Source organism: Epinephelus moara, chromosome 8, assembly GCF_006386435.1.
Source record: "Epinephelus moara isolate mb chromosome 8, YSFRI_EMoa_1.0, whole genome shotgun sequence".
In the NCBI taxonomy this organism is placed as follows: Eukaryota; Metazoa; Chordata; class Actinopteri; order Perciformes; family Serranidae; genus Epinephelus; species Epinephelus moara.
This window is the reverse complement of record NC_065513.1, coordinates 45,565,745-45,590,483: the sequence shown is the minus strand read 5'-3', so window position 1 is coordinate 45,590,483 and position 24,739 is coordinate 45,565,745. Positions and strand designations below refer to the sequence as shown.

General features: G+C 41.8%; 1 protein-coding gene across 2 annotated transcripts in view; it reads left to right on the top strand.

Moving 5' to 3' along the window:
• adam9 (ADAM metallopeptidase domain 9) overlaps positions 1-24,739 on the top strand; it is a 61,533-nt gene that overhangs the window by 27,017 nt on the left and 9,777 nt on the right. The window contains exons 4-23 of one of the 2 annotated variants that reach the window (XM_050050700.1): positions 2,395-2,473; positions 9,366-9,442; positions 11,392-11,599; positions 11,911-11,976; positions 12,909-12,980; positions 13,230-13,399; positions 13,478-13,559; positions 14,475-14,608; positions 14,791-14,962; positions 15,152-15,244; positions 15,935-16,039; positions 16,929-17,019; positions 18,806-18,911; positions 19,570-19,753; positions 19,896-19,976; positions 20,063-20,168; positions 20,342-20,489; positions 21,229-21,331; positions 22,042-22,071; positions 23,501-23,559. In XM_050050700.1, the coding sequence (XP_049906657.1) occupies positions 2,395-2,473; positions 9,366-9,442; positions 11,392-11,599; positions 11,911-11,976; positions 12,909-12,980; positions 13,230-13,399; positions 13,478-13,559; positions 14,475-14,608; positions 14,791-14,962; positions 15,152-15,244; positions 15,935-16,039; positions 16,929-17,019; positions 18,806-18,911; positions 19,570-19,753; positions 19,896-19,976; positions 20,063-20,168; positions 20,342-20,489; positions 21,229-21,331; positions 22,042-22,071; positions 23,501-23,559 (2,166 nt within the window). The remainder of the gene's footprint in view (positions 1-2,394; positions 2,474-9,365; positions 9,443-11,391; positions 11,600-11,910; positions 11,977-12,908; positions 12,981-13,229; positions 13,400-13,477; positions 13,560-14,474; positions 14,609-14,790; positions 14,963-15,151; positions 15,245-15,934; positions 16,040-16,928; positions 17,020-18,805; positions 18,912-19,569; positions 19,754-19,895; positions 19,977-20,062; positions 20,169-20,341; positions 20,490-21,228; positions 21,332-22,041; positions 22,072-23,500; positions 23,560-24,739) is intronic. The other variant, XM_050050701.1, reaches the window with a different exon arrangement.

Below are 24,739 nucleotides of genomic sequence, written 5' to 3'. Positions count from 1 at the left end.
TCTTTGTGGAGAAAAAGCTTGTTTAGTGGACTAACTTTGCACTTGAAGGTTGCCCGTTCACTTACGTTTTAACAGGTCTGACGCTACTATGTGCCCCGGCTGTATCTAGGCTAACGGCTAACATGCTAACTATTATTTCTATGTCACTAGTGACTTGAAACAAATTTAGGACGATAGGAGACAGGTTGAAATAAACTGAAATTTCCCTTTAAATAAAAGTTAGAAAAGTGACATGATGTGTAAATTTCCCTTTAAATAAAAGTTAGAAAAGTGACATGATGTGTAAAAAAAATAATAAAATAGAAAAAATGACAGTATATAATAAAAGGCAGAAAATCAACAAAATGTGTAAAAAATGAATAAATTAAAGAAATAAGGAGAAAACGACGGAGGCACAAAGATCATGTTGTTTGTTCTTTATATCACTGACTCAGTTAATCTAATCTCAGTGTGCGGTTTGACCTGGGTCACTTTATCATCTAGTCTGAGGACATCATATCACACACCTCTGATCAGCCAATCAGCTCCATCTGTTAATGATGTCAGCAGGAAGCAAAAAAAACAGATAAATCAACCCTCCGACTGTGTTTTCATCAGCGTGACTGATACTCGTCAGATCTCCTCCTCAGTATCTCTGCTGTGAAACAAACTCTGATAAACGTCAGTGAAATCAGGAAGCTGCGTGAAAACAGTGTGACGACGTTCATCTGAGGGACGACGGTCGGCACAGACATGAAGACTAAAGACCATCATCAGGTCTAAACATTTACAGGTTTCTACTTCTTTAAACAAAACAAGATAGATTAGGATATACAGCGTAGAAAACGACGGACAGAAACACAGAACTCAACAATAAAAAGAAAGAAGAGGAGGAATAGAGTGAGCTCTACTCTTCCCCGCTGACTCCTGCAGGTGGTCGACGGTGAAATCAACTCAAACTCAAATCAGAATCAGAATCAGAATCAGTAGTGAAATCATTCGGACGCATCAAACACAACACACACGCTGTGAAATCTTTAAATACGATTGTTTTTCTGTGACAGGTGACTTTAGATCTGTTGTCATGGTGACGATACTGTACCACCGTCAGCTTCACCTTTGTTTTTCTATCCGTGGTTTTTAATCCAAAATGTTTCCTCACATTATTTCCCAGATGGTTTGTTGTCATGACGATCAGCTCAGCTCAGCTCGTTCACTACACTTTGTGTCAACAGCCTCGTTTTTGGAGCTTTTATTGTGGCCTTTATTTTGTAGGATCAGTTACAGACAGGAAATGAGGTTGACGTGCAACAAGTTGAGGTCCCTAGAGACGAGTTATTAAAAGCAGGGCTCCATAGTGGCAGCCATTTTGAGAAATTGAATTGAAAAGTGAATATTTTAATTTGAACAACCACGAAATATGATGTAATATTTAAATACCGCTGAATTCACAGCATTTAAATGTTTTACTTTGAAAAAAAGGTGCATCTGAATCTGTTAATTCTGAATTCACTTCTTTTAGATTAAACTATTAATTTTATTGATTTGCAATTTCAAAAGCTGAATTTGAATTTTTTTCAGTGTTCACAAATTCAAATCCAGAAATTCAAGTTTCAGAATTAAAAACACAAATAAACAATAACAAATCAGCAACAAAATAAAAAAATAAATAAAATGGAAAAAAGTGTAAAATTTTGTGAAATTAATAAAATTAAAGAAAAATGAATAAAATAAAGAAAATGGAAAATTAAAAAAATATATCTGTAAAAAATTATTTTAAAATTAAAATTGAGAAAAAAATAATAAGATAAAATTGAAATTGATTGACTTGAATTTCTGTATCTGAATTCGACCGAACACATTTTAGCAACCTGATTTTTTTTTCCTCCAAAATTCTGAAAGATACATTTTCATGGATCTGAATTTGTGAACATTAAAACATTATTTAAATTGAGCTCAGAATGTTGTTCAGTTATTGTAATAAAGCTTTTAATAATTTTTTATTTTTTAGTTGTTTATTGTTTATCTAATGACATATAATCTAATACAAGATTATTTTAGATTGATTATTTTATTATTTATTTATACTTTATATTTTATAACCTTAAAATCTATATTATTTACTAAAAGTGAAATGTCACAGCTTTAATTTTTAATCTTTGGTTTTTACATTATTTTTATCCCCGTTGTGTTTTTATTTTATTCTCTTTTTTTTTTTTTTTACTGTTATTTGTTTATTTTATTTTTCAGATTTCATTGTTGTAATTTTTAGTTTTGCAGATTTTAAATGTTGTTGTTTATTTTTGTGTTTATTTATTTGTTGTCTGTGTTGTCTCAGTGTTGCTGTGTGAAGCACTTTGGGCCGGTGTTATAAATAAATAAATAAATAAATGAAGTTGATGTTGTTGTTTTCAGACTGCTGCTTCCTGCAGACTTCACTGTGTTCACATACAGTCAGAACGGATCACTCATCACATCCACACCACCTGTACAGGTAACACACACACACACACACACACACACACACACACTCACACATACACTGACCGTGTCAGGACGCGTCAGTGACCTTTGATGAGACCAGTCAGAGCTTCAGATAATGAACCTCAACAGGAAGCTGTGATCAGCAGACGAGGATGAGTCAGTGAAAAGGACTGAGGCAGGAACAACAGAGGAAACCTGCAGACAGAACTCAGGGCTTAAAAACTACTGAAACTCTTCTGCACGTTTCTTTGGGGAACTTTATTTGTTCTGTCACACTGAAAGTCACGAGCATAAGGAATTCAACTCAGCGAGGTGGGACCTGGTGGAAGCTGGAATGTGAAACAAACACAAAAACAAGCAAACAATGAAAATAATCCCACAGTGAGAGCAGCGAACAGACCGCTGACGCTCGGCACAGATGAAATGTTGAAACCTTCACGACTACACTTTAAATGCTCGACACGTTAATGAGCTTTGACCACCAGCTGCCTTTAACCCAGCAGGTCTGAAACACATTAAAACAATAAAAGTCCCACCTTATTTTGTTACATAAAAACTTTTATTGTGAAGCAGCAGAAAAAGGACATGTTGAGTTTCCGACTGATAGTGAACATAAACAGTAAAATAAATCAGATATGTGAAGTGAAAACAGGACGCAGGAGAGAAACTAAACTCCAAACCACAGAGCTTCAGTCAGAAGCTACAGACGTACTGAGAGCTGAACACACACAGACTGTTAAAGTCACCTGTCTCTCTGGTCTCCTGCAGACAGACGGGAGGAGAGTCTAACAGCACACAGGCTCGTTTCAGGGGGAGATGGGGGGTCATTAGGGGTCATCAGGGCCCAGCTTTTGGACTTACTCCAGAGAAGGTCCATCTCTGGTGAAGCTCAGTGTTGTACGGTGCGTCTTAACTGATAATAGAAACGCAAACTGGCACGGCATGACGTTACTCAGCGCCGCCAAAAAAAATCACTTGTTCCTGCACTTGATTGCGCTCGTCTTCCCTGAACGCCGGCATGACGAGGTGTTCACCTGCCTCACTCCACCGGCCTGAACCAACATACAAAGAACTGTGTTCCTCCTGCAGGCAGCTGAACATGTGCAGCCCTCACTGATCTATATTTTGATTTGATGAAAGCTTCATTCAGACGTGTGTGTCGGACATTTTCAGCCCCGACCTCTCAGTCAAAGACCAAACTGTAAAGATCTGTTTTAGTAAATCTATAACAGAATGTATGTGATTTAAAGCAGTGCTTTGATATGGCAGCAGTTTACATCACATATGAAGTCATACGTCAGAGCTGCACATATGAGCACCTCCCCACACATCAAAACCAGGTCTGACACGTGTGGATCTGAACTTGAACACGTCTGTGTGCATTCATTAACAAACCTTAGTTCTGTGGACGTGTCTAATGATTGTTGTGCGACCTTGCCTGAACATCAGTGTTTGCAGCACCTCAATAAATGAAGGACGATCGCCGTCAGTCACGTCACGTCAGTCTTCCCCTGTCACAGTGGATCAGTAGAGCGACACAGAAAACAACACATGACAGTTTGATTGTGCAGACACCAGACCTTGGAGAGTGTGCACCACGTCAGCCCCATACCTCCAAATAAAGGTGTGAAAACTGGATTTTGATTGCTGCAAGAAACAGACACAAGTTGAGATAATAATAATGCAGAACCTTTTTTTTTTTTTTTTTTTTTAAAGATATTTTTTTGGGGCATTTTGCCTTTAATGGACAGGACAGGTAAGCGTGAAAGGGGGAGAGAGAGAAGGGGGGATGACATGCAGCGAAGGGCCACAGGCTGGACTCGGACTACTGCGGCAACAGCCTTGTACATGGGGCGCCTACTCCACCACTAAGCCACCGACGCCCCATAATGCAAAACCTTTTATATGTTGCATTATAATCTAGTGTCACAAACAAATTACCAGCCCAGCTGAGGTGCAGTGGACGGGGCCCGTTGGTTGGTCATGCAGCAACAACTGACTCATTGTTTTAGTTTGTGAAATGTGAGGAGACAGTTAAAAAGATTCCAGAGTGTCGTCTTCAGATGTCTCTCCATCTGTCCAAAGATCAAATCGACTTACAGACGGATCCTTTCTACACTAATTAAAATAACTTTAATGCCCCTGATCACACAGGAAGTGTTTCAGCAGCTGGAGGCTTTCTAACAGTTTTTAATGAGAATGAAGCTTTTTACTCTCTGTTTTCGCGTTGCTGTGCACCTCGTGTTTCTGCGCTCTGAGCTCCAGGAGAAACTGGTGGTAGTGGTTGCTGGATACCCAGAGCTATACGACTTTACAAAGCACAGTTAGCACCATCTCAATAGAAAACAGCAGATAAGTGCAGTACTGTAAACGTCCATGATGGAGGAGAAGCTCCTGGACCAACTGGTGGTACTCCCCATGATCCAGCCTCTTTTTTAGGGTCTCATGTACCCACACAGATCTCTGTTTATCTGCTGACAGCCTCTCACCCTCAACCAGAGCTACAGACAGTACCCTCTGCCTCAACATGGCAGCAGCTACACACTGATTACTGCAGGATAGATTGATCACACAGGAAGGTTAGGGTGACGAGGTGATGGGGTGGTTGCCTGGCAGTGCAGTGCGCCTCATGATGGCGTCCTAATGGAGCAAAAAGCATCGACATGTCTTTAAGAAACCAAACGTCTGAGACTAAACACTGCCTGTGAGCTGCTCCGTGTGTCTGAAGCTGGTTGGTTTATTGAAATAAGAGTTTTCCCAGAAAGAGAGGCATGATGGGACTTCCCTTGCCTCTCAGTGTGTGTGTGTGTGTGTGTGTGTGTGTGTGTATTGATATTTCCTGTGTGCTGACCTACTGCACTCTTCGCTCGGGGGTTTTCCCTCTCTCTCTCTCTCTCTCTCTCTCTCTCTCTCTCTCTGTGATATCTGATGACACATGAATGATTTACAGCCTCTGGACTCTGTAAACTCTGCGTCAGTCAGATCCTCATCACCGCGTACAGAACGATACAGGCCGGCAGCTCTGTGATGCTGTGCTGAGACTCAGCTAAATGCTAACAGCAGCATGCTAACAGGCTGATGTCTAGCAGTTAGAATGTTCACCATGTAGCATGTTAGCATGTTGCTAATTATCAGTGAGCACAGTGTCCAGCTGAGGCTGATGGGACGTCTTTAGCTCTGAGGGTATTTGGTCGTAAATAAATAAATAAAGTTTTATTTAAGTAGAATTATTCTCAGATAATTTCTTGAAAGTTTCCTTTAAATAATGATTAGCTTCACTCAAAACTTTGACTTCAGTTCAACACAGTTACACAAAAGTTTTGAGTTCAGCAGACACAAAATAAATGTGTCACATGACCCTCATCTGACAGGTTTATGTCAGTTTAACATAACTTTTGTTGTTGTTGTTGTTGTTGTTTGAGCATTTAATTCAGATGAGCACAAAAACATTGAGTACACATTTTAGTGAGAGGTCACTACTCTGTACAGTAAATAAAGCTGTCAGATCAATACTGAGCTGTGTTTTAATTTTAGATGTGGTGGAAGGAGAAAGCAGCACAAAGTGGAAATACTCAAGTAAAATACGAGTAGCTCAGAGCACCTTGTACTGAAGCACAGTACTTGAGTAAATGTACTTAGTTACTTAGCTAATAACGTGATGTTTTGTAATAAACTCCACTGACAGTGACACACATGGAACAGCTGCAGTAATGACACAATACTATCATATAACAGTAGAGTTTAACATGAACACAGGGTTTTATATCCATTCAGACTCCAGAGTTATGTTGCCTGTGCCGAGGCTCTGCCTGCAAGACTACAGTCAGGGAACAAAACACCCGATTATTAAAACACAAACTAATAACCTGTCAGCTGATCGACACACACTGTGTTTAATGTGCGTCATATTTAAGGTCAGATATGTGGAGCTGACAGTCTGTGGTGAGTCTGTGTCACAGTTTCCTTCGTTCATGTTTCTAAAGTGAACTTCTTTAATGTGTGAAGACACTTTTCATTAACATGGACTTCATGATTTATGATCTGACGTTATTAATCGTCACACTGTTTGTTCAGTGTCACAAAGAGACGCCAAATAAACTATTTAAAATATTATAATAATGAAATATTATCCATGAACAACTGGACAGTTTCTGAGACAACGGGCCCCTGGACACGGACATGTAAAGTCCCTCCACGCCTTTACGCCTCTTTGTAGTTGTGCGTCTTTTTGCAGTCGCTTTGCATCTTTGTGCAGCCATTTTGAGTCACGCTGTGCTCGCTTTGTGTCACTTTGTGTCTCTTTGTGGTCAGTCTGTCACTTTGTTTTGCAGGCACGCTTTTCATCTCTTTTCATTAGTTTTGAGTCTCTGTGGATGATTTCTGTTTTTTGCAGTTGGGTTGTGTCTCTTTGCGGTCAGTTTGTGAATCTTTGCTGCTGCTTTGTGTCTCTTTGTGGTCATTTGGCACCTCTGCGCGGTCATTTTGAGTCTCTTTGCAGTGTCTTTGTGTCTTTTTGAAGTCGTGTTGTGTCTCTGTGTGGACGTTTTGTGTCTCTTTGCAGTTCAGTTGTGTCTCTTTGCGGTCATTTTGAGTGTCTTTGCTGTGGCTTTGTGTCTTTATACAGTCAGGTTGTGTGTCTTTGTGGTCGCTTTTCATCTCTTTTCATTAGTTTTGAGTCTCTGTGGATGATTTCTGTTTTTTGCAGTTGTTTTAGGTCTCTTTGCAGTGGCTTTGTGTCTTTTTGAAGTCGTGTTGTGTCTCTTTGTGGTCAATTTGTGAATCTTTGCAGTTGCTATGTGCCTCCTTGTGGCATATCTTTGCAGTAGTTCTGAATGTCTGTGAAGCCATTTTGCATCTTGTTGTTGTTCTGCGTCTCTCTTTGGTCCTTTTGTGCCTCTTTGCAGTTATTTTGCGTCTCTTTGCGTCGTCGTGTTGCATGCCTCTGTAGCTTGCAGCTTTTTGCAGTTGTTTTCACGTCTCAGCAGTTGTTTGGCATCTCTTTGCTCTCATGTTACATCTCTGGCAACTCTTTGCAGCCTTTCTTCAGAAATACTGGAAAACAGTATTAATGACGTTAAAGTTGAGCAAGATCTTGAGAAACTACTTCTGGGAAGAAAAGTGACAAATATGAAGTTCCTCTGAGCTCACTCAGCATTTCTACAAATGCACACACAGGAAGTGCTTTATGAGCTCCTCTGGGAGCGACACAGGAAGTGTGTGTATTTGCAGTCAGCTGATTACTCAGAACGTCGCTGTAGGCTGTTTTCACTCAGGTCCTCAGATATGACTCATGACATCATCGCTAAGGCATAAATTAAAAGATTGTTATTTTATTTTTCATCCTTTTGTAATGAATGACACGTGGAATATTATGTAAAAAGAAAAGGGCGTGGTGAGCCGATGAATTGAACAGGTGTGGCGACCTGAACATCTGGTGCTGTAGATGAGATCAGTGTCAGCGTGCAGGTGTGTCTCACTCACAGATGCCATTGTTGTGTTGTGTGTATGTCTGAATATGTTTGACACTAGTGCAAATAAGAACTGGGTTCATTACGTATTTATTTAATTTGGGGCGAAACAGACTGTGAATAGTTTTATATTAGTTGTAAATAAATTTGTGAATTTGTTGAAATAATATTTGAGTTCAAAGAAGAAATGTGAGATGGTGCAGGGACACATGACCTGCTCCTTTTCAAACACTGTAATCTTTGTCTCATTTGTTTTATTTTGGTTCAAAATAAATTCATTCATCAGTTTAAGACGCCGCTGTGTGTCGAGGCGGGAATTTGATTTCATTCACATGATTCCGTAACGAGAGTTATCTGATTATCTGAGCTGATTATAAGATGTTTGTTTGTTCATTTACTAATTTATTGTCTTGACTGCGTAAATTATATTTCAGAGGCCATGAAGTCATGATTTATGATTAATTATGGAAGTATCTGATTGATTGAATGAGTAAATTAATTAATTAATGAGCTTTATGATAATTAATTGTACTTGATTGATCTTGTTTGGAATTAAAAGAGTAGAAATTATTTTTAATTATAGTTTAAATATTATCTAAAACGAAGCACTGATATTTAAAAGAATATGCAATAAATACATTGTGTAAATATCTGGTGCAGCACGAGTGATCACATTAACAATGTGGAAAATATATTTTGATTTAATCATTAATAATTGGATTAAAATCCAGTGGTGGTTTCTGTTATTTAAGACGTGGATTTATTATTATTTATTTTCCTGTCAACCTCAATGCTCAACCTGTCATTGTGTCAGTAAATGAGGACAGTGAGTGGAGTTCAGACACTGGAGCTGAAACCAAACAGTAACTGGACACTTAGGTTCCTCTCATCGTCATCTTTGAGTTCAGCTGCTCCATGTCTCCAGATCTCTGATGTCACACATGAACGCTGACACACAACATCAGTTTCTGTTCACCACTTCATTTGTTAGTTCATTTAATGTGTCTGACATGTGTTCAGCCTCACGTGTGTCTCCTGCACCTGTGTTCAAATGTTCCTGTTCATTAAGAGACGCTGCTGAGACGTGCTGAGCTACTGACGACATCGTCCCTGTTACTGACAGCTCTCTGTATGGAGCATCACTGACTCTGATACCTCCTCACACTGACATCAGTGTGTGTTACAGTGTCACACACACACACACACACACACACACACACACACACACACACACACACACACACACTGATGTCATGTTCTCCGTTAACCTTTAAACATTTGACATTTCTTCTTCTGTTGCCTCCTTCACCTGTTTTTACCTGCTGCTGTCAGTGTAACAGCTGAAGCTGGTGTGAAGCTGGTGTGAAGCTGGTGTGCGCCCCCTGCTGGTGTGTCTGTACAATCACACTGTGTCATGTCTCTGTGTCACTGCAGGACCACTGTCACTATCAGGGCTTCGTTCAGGACATGGAGGGTTCTGCTGTCGCTATGAGCGTCTGCAACGGCCTCAGGTAACACACACACACACACACACACACACACACACAGTATTGATGACTGCTTGTGTATGTGTTTGTTTTTAATCTACAGAAAAGATTCTTTAACCTGCGATTGTTTCAGCACAGAACTTAAATTTTTGCTCGTACTTTTTCTGTGCATTTTACTTTAACTGAAACATAAACAGATATTTTCTATATTGATAAATGTGTCAGTTATTATTTAGGTTTAATCTAATTAAGCTTGTTGTGTCCGAACCCAAAGAGAGGCCGTTTGTTTTCATACAAAACAGAGACAAATCTGAAAAGAGATAAAAGATAAATTTGGGAATTTAATGAAAAATATTTGAGTTAAAAGAAGAAATGTGAGAAAGTGGTCGGGACAGATTTTTTTTTTAATTCGAAATTTGAAATAAAGTCATTTATTAATTTATTCTAAAACTTTTATTGACAGTGGAGTTGTCTCCGCCCACTCACCTTTCAGCCAATGGTGATGATTCGCTGATGGCACCTGTGTGACCTGTAGGAACCGTCAGTTTTATGAGCAAATCTGTGATACAACCAAAGTTAAACATCAAAGAACAAATGTCCCCACTTCGTTGCTAAAATATGTTTGTAGTCCTCACTATGTGGCATGTACAAGTATACACACACACACACACACACTTTACAAACTGTACACACTCCCTCCCTCTGTCAAGGACAAAGTTAGTTTCCTATTTATATTCTCCTCACAGATGGCTCTGTGTGTGTGTGTGTGTGTGTGTGTGTGTGTGTGTGTGTGTGTGTGTGTGTGTGTGAAGTCCACCCTGCTGTCTCAGTCTGTGTGATTTCTCAGTAATTAATATGGTGGGAGTCACACACACACACACACACACACACACACACACACACACTTTATCAACACCACTGGAGGTTTGAGCTGAACGTTAAAGGGCCAGTTCATCCAAATCACTGATCTGTCTCACAGACATCAAACAGTTTACTGTGCGATGCAGTTTAATTCTATCCACCTTATTCCTGCCCCCATGATCGCTTGTGTGAATTACGGGTACAACTTCCAGTGTTGAACCGAAATCGGCAATTTCCAATGGTAACAGTTTGTTTACAGTTTGTTTACAGAACTCTGTTCTTCTTTCCAAGAGGGAAATAAAACGTGGAACACACCACCTGTTACAGCTCAAAGTGGATCATGTGATCAAACCTCTGCCATCTCTGACAGCCATCTCAAAGCAACCGTGCACGCTAACAATTAGCATGCTAACAATTAGCTCGCCTTGCTCCGTTAAAATATTATTAACTTTAACATGTCGCGAGCAGCTTAAGGTGGCATCTGCTCCTTCTAAAGATGATTAATGATCTCTGACACTAACACATAATTCAGATTTAACTGTAGCTCCATGTAAAGTGAATAAATGTGATGTTTCCAGCTAATCCTCTGCTCGTCTGCGTTAACCACGCAGTTTACACGTTTTTGTAACTTCTGATTTATTAAAACTGTTCTGAGTGAAACATGAAGCTGAATTTAGCAGCAGACTTCAGTCACAGTGATATAAAGTACGACTACAGGATTGATATCGCTAAACAATTTTTTAAAGAACCGCCACTGTTGATAATCCTCTGGGACTGACTAGCTTACTGCTACTTCCACTATCTCACCCACAGTAGTGCACATAATCACATCTACAGCGGCACCCCGAGGAATAAGGTGGATATATGTAGTCAGGTGTCACTGCTCCATCTCTCCTTCAGCCAAAAGGTCCTCGGCCTGAAAAACGTTGAAGACCCAACTTTACACGATTCTTTGAAAAACTAAAAAGGTCATTAAACAAACACTTGAATCCTCTTTTTTAAACATCTGGATAAAAAACGATTTTCAACCTGGTCTCTGTTTTTAAACGATGTCTCACTCTGACTGAAAAAACAAAACGACGCTATAATCCCTTCGTCTCTCTTTCCTTCAGAGGAGTGTTGCATCTCAATGACGACAGTTACGGCATCGAGCCGTCAGACTCCGCCCCTGACCAGCACCTGGTGTACCGCCTGCAGGATGTGACATCACAGCCCCGAGGGTGTGGCACGCCACATGATGACGAGCATGACCACGACAGCAATGCCACAGAGCATGCTCAGTACAAACCAGAGGAAATCCACCACAGACAACACAGCAGGGTGCGTTCACACACACACACACACACACACACACACACACACACAGATTCCTGTACGGGCAACAACGTGAGGTCCGTTAAAAGTAGCTATGAAGTGAGGACCGTCCTTTCTACTGGTTCCCTGACTCCATCATTCAACTTGGTCTCTTATAAATAAAATAAAAGTCATCAATTTAAAGCATGTTTTCTATTGAAGGGAGGACTTTTTCCTAAAGGGGGCGCTGTTGGGTTCATTTCAGGCCGTACTTGTTTAGCATTGTTAGCTTACAGTTATTCTTTGAATCAGTTGTGTATTTCTGTTTGTGTATGTAGATGAAACGAGCTATTCTTCATCAGACCCACTACGTGGAGCTGCTGCTGGTGGTCGACAATGACCGGGTAACACACACACACACACACACACACACACATACAGTTAAACACAACTGCTCATACATTGTTAAAGGAACAGTCCAACATGTTCTCTGTAATCTCCGTCAGATGTTTCAGATAAATGTAAATGATCTAATAGAGGGGCATCATGTCTTGATTTAAAGCAGGCTTGTATTAGAGACGGGCTCTCTTTCCAAGTCACTCTGATAGATAAATAAATACAGTCTCCATTGTCAAATGTTTGTATAGTGTTGAGGTTTCAAGGGTGCTGAGCAGATATTAGAAGGTTGAGTTACAACACTGCAGAACACTGATTGGTCGAAGAGAATCTTGGGGACACAGGACATCCAGCATAAACCTGCCATTTTTAAACAGCCAAGCAGTCGTCAGTAAAGACCTCACTTTTTTATTATATGACCAGATTTTTAAACATGGAAGCCTCTAGAACTACAGTGTACACTCAAACTGAGGCTGCACAACTAATCATATATTAATTCTGATCACAATTTTGGCTCCCCACAATTAAACGTTCATGATTGACCGTGATACTAATATAAGAATAAATTGTGCTCCACTCGTACAAGCATTTTCTAAACTAACAGCCAGCCTCCACTTTTAAACAGCTGTTATTCCACCTGTCAGCGGCAGCCTTTGAAAAACTTGAAAATTCTAATTAAGACTAGTCGTCCAGTCTAAAAAAGGAAAACACTCAGAAAACAGTCAAAATTTATCACAATTTATTGTGAAGTATTTGAAACATTGTCCCAAAACATATTGTGCACATTAAGAGCCCTTTGAAGCCTTTCCTTTACAATGTTCAACAACGATGATGATGTCATGATGATGTCATGAATCCCGCTGAAACACTGAGGGGGAAAAGTGTCTGTGTCGTGTACCTGATGTTTTGTCTCAGGGTTTTTATTTCTGTCTTTCTTCAGTATAATTATATGAACAAGAACGAGACAGCAGTGAGAGAAGAGATGGTTCATCTGGCCAACTTTATAGACAGCGTGAGTAAATACACACACACACACAAACACACACAAACACACACACACACACAATAAAAATGTTCCTTCAGTAAAAGTATGTAAATATAGAATAAGTACCTGAAACTTGTCACGTACAGAGCATGAGTCCCTGCACACCTTGGTGTGTTTACCTGTGTGAGGTTGTTGATTGTGTGTGCGTGTGTGTGCGTGTGTGTGTGTGTGTGTGTGTGTGTGTGTGTGTGTGTGTGTGTGCGTGTGTGTGTATAGATCTACATACAGCTGAACGTGCGGGTGGTCCTGGTCGGTCTGGAGATCTGGACTCAGCAGAACCTGATCAGCACAGACGGAGGAGCCGGAGAGGTGCTGAGTCGCTTCACCCAGTGGAGAGAGAAGGAGCTGGTCCCCCGCCGCCGCCACGACTCCGCACAGCTCATCCTGTCAGTACACACACACACACACTGAAACACGTGTGGTCAGTGATGATGACGATGCTGATGATGATGATGTCATTGCAGGAAGAAGGGTTTTGGTGGAACAGCAGGAATGGCCTTCGTCTCCACCGTCTGCTCCAGGAGCCACGGGGGCGGGATCAACGCGGTATGCGGCTTTTACCTCCTTCTTATTGGCCGAGTCACCTGTCTGTCTCTTCACAAACTAATGCTGCGTTCAAAGCATAAAGAAAAGTTGGTAAATTTAATCTTCAGAGGCCTCATTCACAAAGGGAGTGTTTTATGTGCCGCTGCACCGACGATGGCCATGACCCGAGGTTTTAATGTTTTCAGGATGTTTGTCTCGTCAATGCGATATCTCAAGAACACATGGAAAGAATTTCTTCAAATTTGGCACAAACGTCCACTTGGAATCAGTGATGAACAGATTAAATGTTGGTGGTCATAGGTCTAAGGTCAAGGTCACTGTGACCTCTTCTGTCTCATTCTCATGAATACCAAGGGAACTTTGAGGGAATTTCTTTAAATTTGGCACAAACGTACACTTCTAATTCTAGTTCTGGCTGATACTGGTTTACATTTAGTCAGATTGTTTCCATTTAAAGTACATGAAATTTAGGTGGATTTATACTTGTGCGTCAGCTCTACGTCGTAGCCTACACTGTTGAGAGCATTTATACTTGTGGTGGTGTGTCTGTGTCACTCTGCAGTTACACCTCCAGAACACTAGGTGGTGGAGTTTCTGTGAAGTGCTGTAAAGTTTCGATCAATCGATGCAGAGGTATAAATTAAGCCGTCAGCAGCTCCTGTCTGCAGTGTACTCAGAATACAGACTAATATCACTTAATAACTTTGATACTGAAGAACTGATCGATCAGATTTTAGGACGTTCATTGTGAATGGACATCAAAGATAATGATGTCATCAGGAAGTGGAGGGAACACTGGATCTAAAAATGTTTGTGTTCACATTTGTTCGGACTCTGAGGAAGAGGAGGGACCATGAGCTCTGTGTAACACTGCTGTCTGTCTGTCTGTCTGTCTGTCTGTCTGTCTGTCTCCAGTTCACCAATAACAACGTCCCCTCCTTTGCCTCCATCGTTGCTCATGAGCTCGGTCACAACCTCGGGATGAACCACGATGACGGGCGCTCCTGTACCTGCCCCACCTCTGCCTGCATCATGAACTCTGGGGCCACGTAAGACACACACACACACACACACACACACACACACACACACACGTTTATCTATATACAGCATGTGTACTCTTTTTACGTACACTGTGAACAGAGCCGACATGTATGAGGAAAGAAACTATTTCATCCTGTCCTCTTCTCCCTCCTCCTCCTCCTCTTCCTCCTCCTCCTGGTCTCTGCAGAGGATCCAGAAACTTCAGCAGCTGTAGCGCTGATGACTTTGAGAAGATGATCTTGCTGACAGGAGGGACGTGTCTCCTGAACGTCCCCCGGCCTGATGAGGCCTACAGCGCCCCCTACTGTGGGAACAGACTGGTGGACATGGGAGAGGAGTGCGACTGTGGAACAGAGAAGGTCTCTGCTTTATTCTGTATGAACCCTTTAACAGTATCTGACACGTGGTAAACACAGCGTCCTGGATACAGCTTTGGAGGCAGGGCCTCGTTCACTCTTATGAAAGTTGCTCAGTTGTGTATGAAACACATAATAAATCTGTATATCTGTGTGTGTGTGTGTGTGTCTGTGTGTGTGTGTGTGTTCCAGGAGTGTGAGAAGGACCCGTGCTGTGAGTTTAAGACCTGTAAACTGAAGTCTGGAGCTCAGTGTGCGTACGGAGAGTGCTGCTACAACTGTCAGGTAAACACAACACAGAGTATGTCATTTTTCACACCTTCATACCGCCCTGAAGTTTCACCAATATATATGACGGTGTAAGTATGCAGCATGTTTACTGTGCGCCAGTGAACAACAACACAAACCATCAGGAAACGTTTCTGCTAAAGAGAACAATAATCTGACCTCATGGAACAAGTTTGTTTTGGACTTTAGCTCATTGTTTCCTCACTGAGGCCTCTCTTCTCCTCACCTGAGCTCAGCTGACAGTCAGAGTGATTTCATTGGCTGACGGGCTCCCCAGTCGCCTGACACCAATTCAAAATGCTGAATCAGGACACACCGGACGCTCATCAACAGCCCAACACTGACTGACAGACAGACGACAGTCGGCTCAGTGTGTCGGGGCCTTTAATGGTTTTAAGCCTGTTTTTTGCAGCGTTAGCATGATCACAGTTAACCACAGCTGTAAATGCAGCGTGCTAACTAAGCTAGCAGCTCGTGTTAGGGTTATCTCCACCCTCTTGTCCAAATATGGTCATCTCTGGCTCCAAACATCAGATAGTAACGGCCAAAATGCTGAACTGGGCGACGTCATGGTGGCTACATCATTATTTTATCTATAAACACCCTGAAAACACCCAGAAGCCTCAATAAATATCCACCATGATGATGATGATGATGATGATGATGATGATGTGTGTGTGTGTTCAGTACCTACCAGGTGGGACGGTGTGTCGGGCGAGGACAGATGAGTGTGATCTACCTGAGTACTGTAACGGCTCCTCGTCCCTCTGTCAGAGCGACGTCTTCATCCAGGTGAGCCTTCAGGCGTTCCAGCTGTTAGCTGACAGTTAGCCTACAGACGCTAACTACACTGATCCGTCTGCTGGTTGAAAAACAGACTCTTCATCTGAGTCTGTCTGAGGCTCAAACGCTCGGCCGAATCTCTCCCACATTTCCTCAAACACTAACAGCAGCCATCTTGATGCACGCTGCTCTTTCACCAGCGCCGTCAACCCAGCGATACTGATATTGATATATATCCACTTTCTCCCACCTAATGTCAGTGATCATCATCAAGTGTCTTCTGTAGTGAATCAACATCATATTACACACACAGACTGTGATTATGACGAGCCACCAGCAGATGGAGACGTGAAACACTGTTCAGTGTCTGTGATATTCATGAATCCACTTCACACGTTCAAACACAGACTTTTCCAGGTTGTACAGACACAATGTTTTTAGATTTAATTTCCTTTTTAATTAAATCTTCCTCCCTGTCACAAAACATTTGTTGAATGTTGCCCAGAAGTAGATTATTACTTGCTTTGTACATTAAATCAGTGTGTCAGTGTTTTCCTTGTGTGCGACATTATTACAATCCTAATGACTTTTTGTAACATGTGTCATGTATTTAAATTGCGTTGACAGGTGTTAGCTCAGACCTCCACACAGCAGTTAAGATTGGGTAAAATGAGAGAACAGCAGATGATGTATCGTGATTTATGCTCCAGTGTGTGTCTTAATTGTCACAGCACTGTACCTGCAGCGCTCAGAGCAGAGCGGATTTTCTTCCGGCTCCTTTTCAAAGTTCTTTTTTTACTTTTTGTGAGAGAAAGCCTCGTTAAACAACACGTTAACGACAGCAGAGTTTAAAACGTGTCTGGAGGAAAACTAAATGAACCTTCTGTGTGTGTTTCAGAACGGGCAGCCCTGCAGGAACCAGCAGGCCTACTGTTACAACGGGAAGTGTCAGCACTATGACGGACAGTGTCAGACCATATTTGGACCCAGTACGTCCTACTTCCTGTTTCTATGTACATGTTCAGTTTGACTCAGGTTTCACTCTGACACATGATGAAGAGTCGCTCAGTTACTCTCTGTAAGAAAAGCACTTACATTTCTTGTTCACAGGTTTCAGGTCAGTGACAGCGCTCAGGAGCAAACTGGGATTTAAAAAATAATCTATTGACATTTTGTGATGTTTTTAATATTTGAGGGGAACAGATATTGTTTGAAGATTCACAGCCCGACTCCAGACAGTGTTACTTCCTGTTTTTTCTCAAATAGAGCACAGGGGTGTCGTTAAGAGCCAGATGTAAACCGTCAGAATTACCATGGCAACCAGTTTGCCATTCCAGCATACACGTCAAGGTCGACGTTGTTAGCATGGATAGCGATGGCACGTGATGAAGAGGAGGATTTTTCTCCACCTCCTTCTCCTGAAAATGAGGCTGCCCGGGCCTGTGTTGCTTCTCAACCTGCAGAGCCCCGCCGTGCACCCCGCCTCACGCCTCACACCGCAGCTGGAGCTGTGTGCTACTTGCTAACACAACGTTAGCACAAATGTTCATTTGGATTCAGCAAGGAACTGATCAGTATTTGATGGTCAAAGGTCACTGTGACCTTGCAGTCATCTTACTCTCTTGAATGCAACATCTCAAAAAGGCCTTAAATTTGGCACAAACGTTCACTCGCACTCAAGGATGAACTGATTAGATTTTGGTGGTCAAGGGTCAAAGGTCAAGGTTTACTGTGACCTTGCATCTGTCTCATTCTGCTGATCATGATATCTCAAGAACACTTCAAGGGAATTTCGTTAAATTTGGCACAAATGTCCACTTAGACTCAACAATGAACTGACTGGATTTCAGTGGTCAAAGGTCAGTGTGACCTCACAAAACATGTTTTTGTCCATAACTGAAGAATTCATACGCTAATTCTGACAAAACTTGACACAGATGTCTAACAGGATAAAATAATGAAGGTCAAAAGGTCAAAGGTCAGCTTGACTGTGACATCATCATGTTGTAACGTCATATCTCAGGAACAGAAGGGGAGACATTTGGTCAGATACTGAATTGGTGACTCTACAACCACAGGGTGAACTGGTGGGCGGAGTCAAACAACCACAGGGTGGACTGGTGGGTGGAGTCAAACAACCACAGGGTGGACTGGTGGGCGGAGTCAAACAACCACAGGGTGAACTGGTGGGTGGAGTCAAACAACCACAGGGTGAACTGGTGGGCGGAGTCATACAACCACAGGGTGAACTGGTGGGCGGAGTCAAACAACCACAGGGTGAACTGGTGGGCGGAGTCATACAACCATGGGGCTGTGATTGTTGTTTAGTGATATAAGAACAAAAAACAACTTAATGTCACAGTCGTACAAACGTAAGAAAAACAGCAGTCACAAAGTAGCTGTTGCTCTTGTCTGTCTGACTCTTGGATGAGCTCGCTGAGCAGCGCCTCTCAGCTCGTTGTTTGGCTCAGTAGGTGTGCACTTATCTTCCTGTTTAAGGAAGTATTTTCTTTTAATAACAAAATTAATTTGTTTGTTATAAATATTTGGTGAACAGATTGGGTGATCAACACTGAAGGAAATTAGTCAGAAGAAACTGAAATATAAAAATGTTAGAAAACACTGGAGCAGGGCTTTAAGTTAGTGATTGGTAAAGGTTGTTTTAACTCTGTTAGTATAAAAACTATTTTCAGTATCGCTTGTATTAAAGAGCACTCTGTCTTCTCTCTTATCTTCACCCCTCCTCCTCCTCTTCCTCCTCCTCCTCCTCCTCAGAGGCGAAAGCAGCTCCTGAAATCTGTTTTAAAGACGTCAACAGTAAAGGAGATCGCTTCGGCAATTGTGGCTACCATAACTTTGGCTACAAGAAGTGTGAGAGCAGGTAACACACACACACACACTAACACACTAACACACGCCTGTTACAGTAGCAGTGATGTCAGTGATTTATACTTGTGCGGCAGCCCCTGCGCACAGCGCCTGCGCCGTTGTGAGCACTTATACTTGTGCTGAGGAGTTTCTTATCTGTGAAATTAAAGTAAATCAAAGCTTTGTTTCCACTGAGGGAAATGGTTTCAGCTTACAGAGACAGACAGGAGGTCTGCGTCACTGCAACACATTTCTGCCGAGGTGTCCGTCAGTCTACGGCGTAGGCTCTATGTCGATGCAGAGCCTACGCCGTGGGTACGGTGTTGACTTGATGCAGAAGTATAAATTCCCCCTGAGACGTCTCCACACGTCAGTCTGCATCTCTTCCTGTGAAACGTCATGTTGAGGATACTTCAGGAGCTCGCTTGTGTTGCAGAGTATCCCAGAATGCATTTCATGTCAGTCTGCAGTGATGGTGGCGAATCAGAGCAGTTAAAGTTTCAGTCCTACAGGTTGTCGTCATGTCTCTATGAAGTTATGATATTTTGAAGTGAAAGTGAACATTTAGATTAGGGTTAGGGTTAGAGTCTGAACTCTGTCCTGAGAGACGCCTCACACCTTCTGACCATGTCTGTATGACGTCTCTTGATCACATGATTCTGTCTCCATAGAAACGCTCTGTGCGGGAAGCTGCAGTGCTCCAACGTTCAGGCGCAGACGGTGTTCGGCATCGAGCCGTCGATCATCAGCACGCCGATCGGAGGAGCCAAATGTTACGGAGTCGACTTCATGCTGGGATCAGACGTCCCCGACCCTGGCATGGTGAACGAAGGGAGCAAGTGTGGAGACAACAAGGTGAGGAGGAGGAGGAGCAGGGAGAGGAGGAGGAGGAGAAGAGAGGAGAAAGGAGGAGGAGGAGGAGGAGGAAGAGGGAGAGGAGAAGAGAGGAGAAAGGAGGAGGAGGAGATGTTGATGTTTCTTCTTCTGTGGTGTTCAGGTCTGTATCAACTATGAGTGTCGCAGCGCCGACATCCTGAACTACGACTGTGACGTGGAGAAAAAGTGTCACGGACACGGGGTGAGACACATCCACCTGTCTGTCTGTCTGTCTGTCTGTCAGGTGTATGACACGCTAACCTGTCTGTCTGTCTGTCTGTCTGTCAGGTGTGTAACAGTAACAAGAACTGTCACTGTGAGGACGGCTGGGCTGCACCTTTTTGTGAGGTCAAAGGTTACGGAGGGAGCGTGGACAGCGGACCCACCTGGAACGGTACAATATTACTGCTGACTTATTAATGCTAACTTATTGCTGATAATGTTTTAGCTAACGTATGACTACCCACTTATTAATGCTAACTGTGAAATCATTACTGTTGACTTATTTCTGCTTACATTTGGATTGTAGTTGATTCCGTTGGTACTGACTCTGTCTGTCCTCCTCAGATAAAGACACGTCCCTCAGAGACGGTCTGCTGGTCTTCTTCTTCGTCATCCTCCCTCTTCTCGCTCTGGGTGCGTTTATTTTTGTGCGCAGGAACGCACTGCTGCGACAACTCGGGCTGAGTCGCAGGAAGAGGTCGCAGGGATACCAGTGAGTGACGAACAAACACACACTTAGAATATTCACACGACATGAAGATGGCGTCTTGTTTCTGAGCGTCTCCATCGTGGTCGTGTTGTCATCAGAATATCACAAATGTTGCTTCTTCACAGAGATCTGACGCGGTTGCATCATAGATAAATACTCAGGTGGAAATTTGTGTTTATTAAATGATGAAAAGAATTTAAAACAGGAAATAACAAACTGTAAGATGGCTGTAAGATAAAACAGTTAAAGTCTTAGTGTTTTAAAACGGGCTCCAGACAGGTGACTGCTGACATCACTTCCTGTCACCATGCCTCCACATGAGGGACGGACTGGAGGGAGGGGGTGAACTCAGCTGTTGTTTCTATTAATAATCAGTTCAGACTGACAAACAACTGTCCTCTGTGCTGCGTTCAAGGACAATCTGATGCCTGCCCCAAAACTGAGTATCCGGGAATGCAGCATAGAGGACACTCTTACAGCAGCACTAAAACTGTCAGTTATGCTGCGTTCAAGGACACTCTGACAACTACTGTAAAAGTCCTTCATGCTGCTTTCAAGGACAATTTGACAGCTGTCCCGAAACTGCCCTCTGTGCTGCATTTAAAGACGCCCTTACAACTGTCCTCTGTGCTGTGTTCAAGGACACTCTGGCATTTAAAAACAGACACTTTGCTGCATTGACAGTTTAACTGTTTGTTTTAACTGACACCTTAAACTGAGCAATGTCATTTCCTGTCATCAGGGCTGACGGCGCAGCTTCAGCCAATCCCAGCAGAGGACCGCCTCCCAGAGCACAGCCTCCACCTGTTGCACGAGGAAACGCCAACAACATCGTCAGAGACGGGGTGAGTTTAACGCCTCCAGAGTGACAGGAGTGATGGTGGAGGTGCTGTGTGTGTGTGTGTGTGTGTGTGTGTGTGTGTGTGTGTGTTTGTTTCCTGTTAACAGTCTTTCATTATAACTAATGACAGACTGAATTCTTGTTACGCAGCAACATTTTAATTTTATAACTGTTGGATAAAAGAAGAATGTATGCTCATGTTTTATGTGTCATGTAAGAACAATGAAATGTTTGTTCATGTGTTTCAGTTCATTTAAGAAGGGAGAACGCAAATTAATAAATAGACACGGTATAAAAAAGACAGAAGGTTTATGTTCTCCTGACTTAAACAGGGAGTTTAAAATGGCCTCTGAAATAATTACAGAATATTTTGAGTATTTTATAATTTTATGGCTCATAGTTCTTGAAGAAGTTGATCACACAAGAACATCACGCTCATGTAACATAAATAATTTCCCCTCGGGGATCAATAAAGTATTTCTGATTCTGATTCTGATTCTGATGTGCCAAAAAAACGCTCAGTTAAGTTAAACAATAATTAATGTGCATGTCATAAAGAGACCTTCATCAGTATTATAGGACATTTGTTATAAACATTTTAAAGAACATACCATGAAGTAACTCAAGGAGACAGAAATGTTGCTGCGTAACAGGAATGAGTCTCAAACCTGAGTTCATGAGTCCTAACATCCTCTGCTCTTTCTCCATGTGAAGCACCACGCTCAGCTACTGCCGCCACAGGAGGTAAAATACTACTCACACTGTAATACTTCCACTGTAGTACTGCTACTGCCATCTGTAATACTTCCACTGTAGTACTGCTACTGCCATCTGTAATACTACTATTGTAGTACTGCTGTCATCTCTAATACTACTACTACTGTAGTACTGCTACTGCCATCTGTAATACTACTATTGTAGTACTTCTGCTGTCATCTCTAATACTACTACTGTAGTACTGCTACTCCCATCTGTAATACTACTATTGTAGTACTGCTACTGCCATCTGTAATACTACTACTGTAGTACTGCTACTGCCATCTGTAATACTACTATTGTAGTACTGCTACTGCCATCTGTAATACTACTACTGTAGTACTGCTACTGCCATCTGTAATACTACTATTGTAGTACTTCTGCTGTCATCTCTAATACTACTACTGTAGTACTGCTACTGCCATCTGTAATACTACTACTGTAGTACTACTGCTGCTGTCATCTGTAATACTGCTACTGTAGTACTGCTACTGCCATCTGTAATACTACTATTGTAGTACTTCTGCTGTCATCTCTAATACTACTACTGTAGTACTGCTACTGCCATCTGTAATACTACCACTGTGGTACTGCTACAGTCATCTGTAATACTACTATTGTAGTACTGCTGCTGTCATCTCTAATACTACTACTGTAGTACTGCTACTGCCATCTGTAATACTACTACTGTAGTACTGCTACTGCCATCTGTAATACTACTATTGTAGTACTGCTACTGCCATCTCTAATACTACTACTGTAGTACTGCTACTGCCATCTGTAATACTACTATTGTAGTACTTCTGCTGTCATCTCTAATACTACTACTGTAGTGCTGCTACTGCCATCTGTAATACTACTACTGTAGTACTGCTACTGCCATCTGTAATACTACCACTGTGGTACTGCTACTGTCATCTGTAATACTACTATTGTAGTACTGCTGCATTCATCTGTAATACTACTATTGTAGTACTGCTGCATTCATCTGTAATACTACTAATATTTTTTACAACAATAAAAAGGTGCAGCAAGCTTTTTTTTTTTTTTTTTTTAAGAAAAGACGTTTTACAACCTACTAAACACCATACAGCTGTTGTCCTGCTCTGCGTCTGCTCACTGCTGCTTTCAGTGAATGTTCTTGAGTTTTAATTTTTCACATGTTGTCTGTGGGTTTTTAAACCGTTGACTGTCTCTGGTGGAGGACGTACTCAGGTCTTTTATTCATGTTAAAGGAAGAAATACCACAGTGCAAAAACACTCTGTACAAATACAAGTCCTGTATTTGAGATCTTAGAGTCAAATCTCTTCGAAGTATAAAAATATTAGCAGTGAATTGCTCTTCAGGTACGAGTCACTGAATAATAATTGTTCCTTGTGTGTGTGTGTGTGTGTGTGTGTGTGTGTGTGTGATCAGGTGGTGGAGACCAACAGGACAGCTCCATCCTACGCTGTGAGGCCGCCTCCTCCTCCTCTGTAAGAACAACAACACTGTGTTTTATATATAAATCCACCTCAGTGTGGAGACTCTGGAAACACCACCACAGAGTCAAAGCCCAGAAGGACATTTAGGACATTTCAGCTGCATCTCACAGTCTTCTTCAAATGTAACATGGTGTGATGCCACCTGAGATATCTCCACGACAACTGAGCAAACACATCCTCTGATGGAGAGTGTGAGACGAGGCCTAAGGTCCTGGAAAAAGTTAGAAAGTAGACCTTGAGTTAAGAAGTTTGATTTTGACAAACTGTTTTCAAAGTTAACAATAATCTGTTGTGACTACGTTTGATAAGCTGATGCTAAAACAACTGCTTAAAACTATCTTTAAGATATCTGGACCTAGAAGTTGAAGCTAACTTTAAGCTAACTGGTCCTAGATGTTGAAGGTATCTCTAAGCTAACTGAACTTAGAAACTAACTAGAAGCTAACTGGTCCTAGAAGTTGAAGGTAACTGTAAGCTAACTGGACCCAGAACTTGAAGCTAACTTTAAGCTAACTGGTCCTAGATGTTGAAGGTATCTCTAAGCTAACTGAACTTAGAAACTAACTAGAAGCTAACTGGACCTGGAAGCTAACTATGAGCTAACTGGACCCAGAAGTTGAAGCTAACTTTAAGCTAACTGGTCCTAGATGTTGAAGGTATCTCTAAGCTAACTGAACTTAGAAACTAACTAGAAGCTAACTGGTCCTAGAAGCTGAAGGTAACTGTAAGCTAACTGGACCTAGAAGCTAACTATGAGCTAACTGGACCCAGAAGTTGAGGCTAACTTTAAGCTAACTGGTCCTAGAAGTTGAAGGTATCTCTAAGCTAACTGAACTTAGAAACTAACTTCAAGCTAACTGGTCCTAGAAGTTGAAGATAACTGTAAGCTAACTGGACCTAGAAGCTAACTATGAGCTAACTGGACCCAGAAGTTGAAGCTAACTTTAAGCTAACTGGTCCTAGATATTCAATCAATCAATCAATCAATCAATTTTATTTATAAAGCCCAATATCACAAATCACAATTTCCCTCACAGGGCTTTACAGCATACGACATCCCTCTGTCCTTATGACCCTCGCAGCGGATAAGGAAAAACTCCCCAAAAAAACCCCTTTAACGGGGAAAAAAAACGGTAGAAACCTCAGGAAGAGCAACTGAGGAGGGATCCCT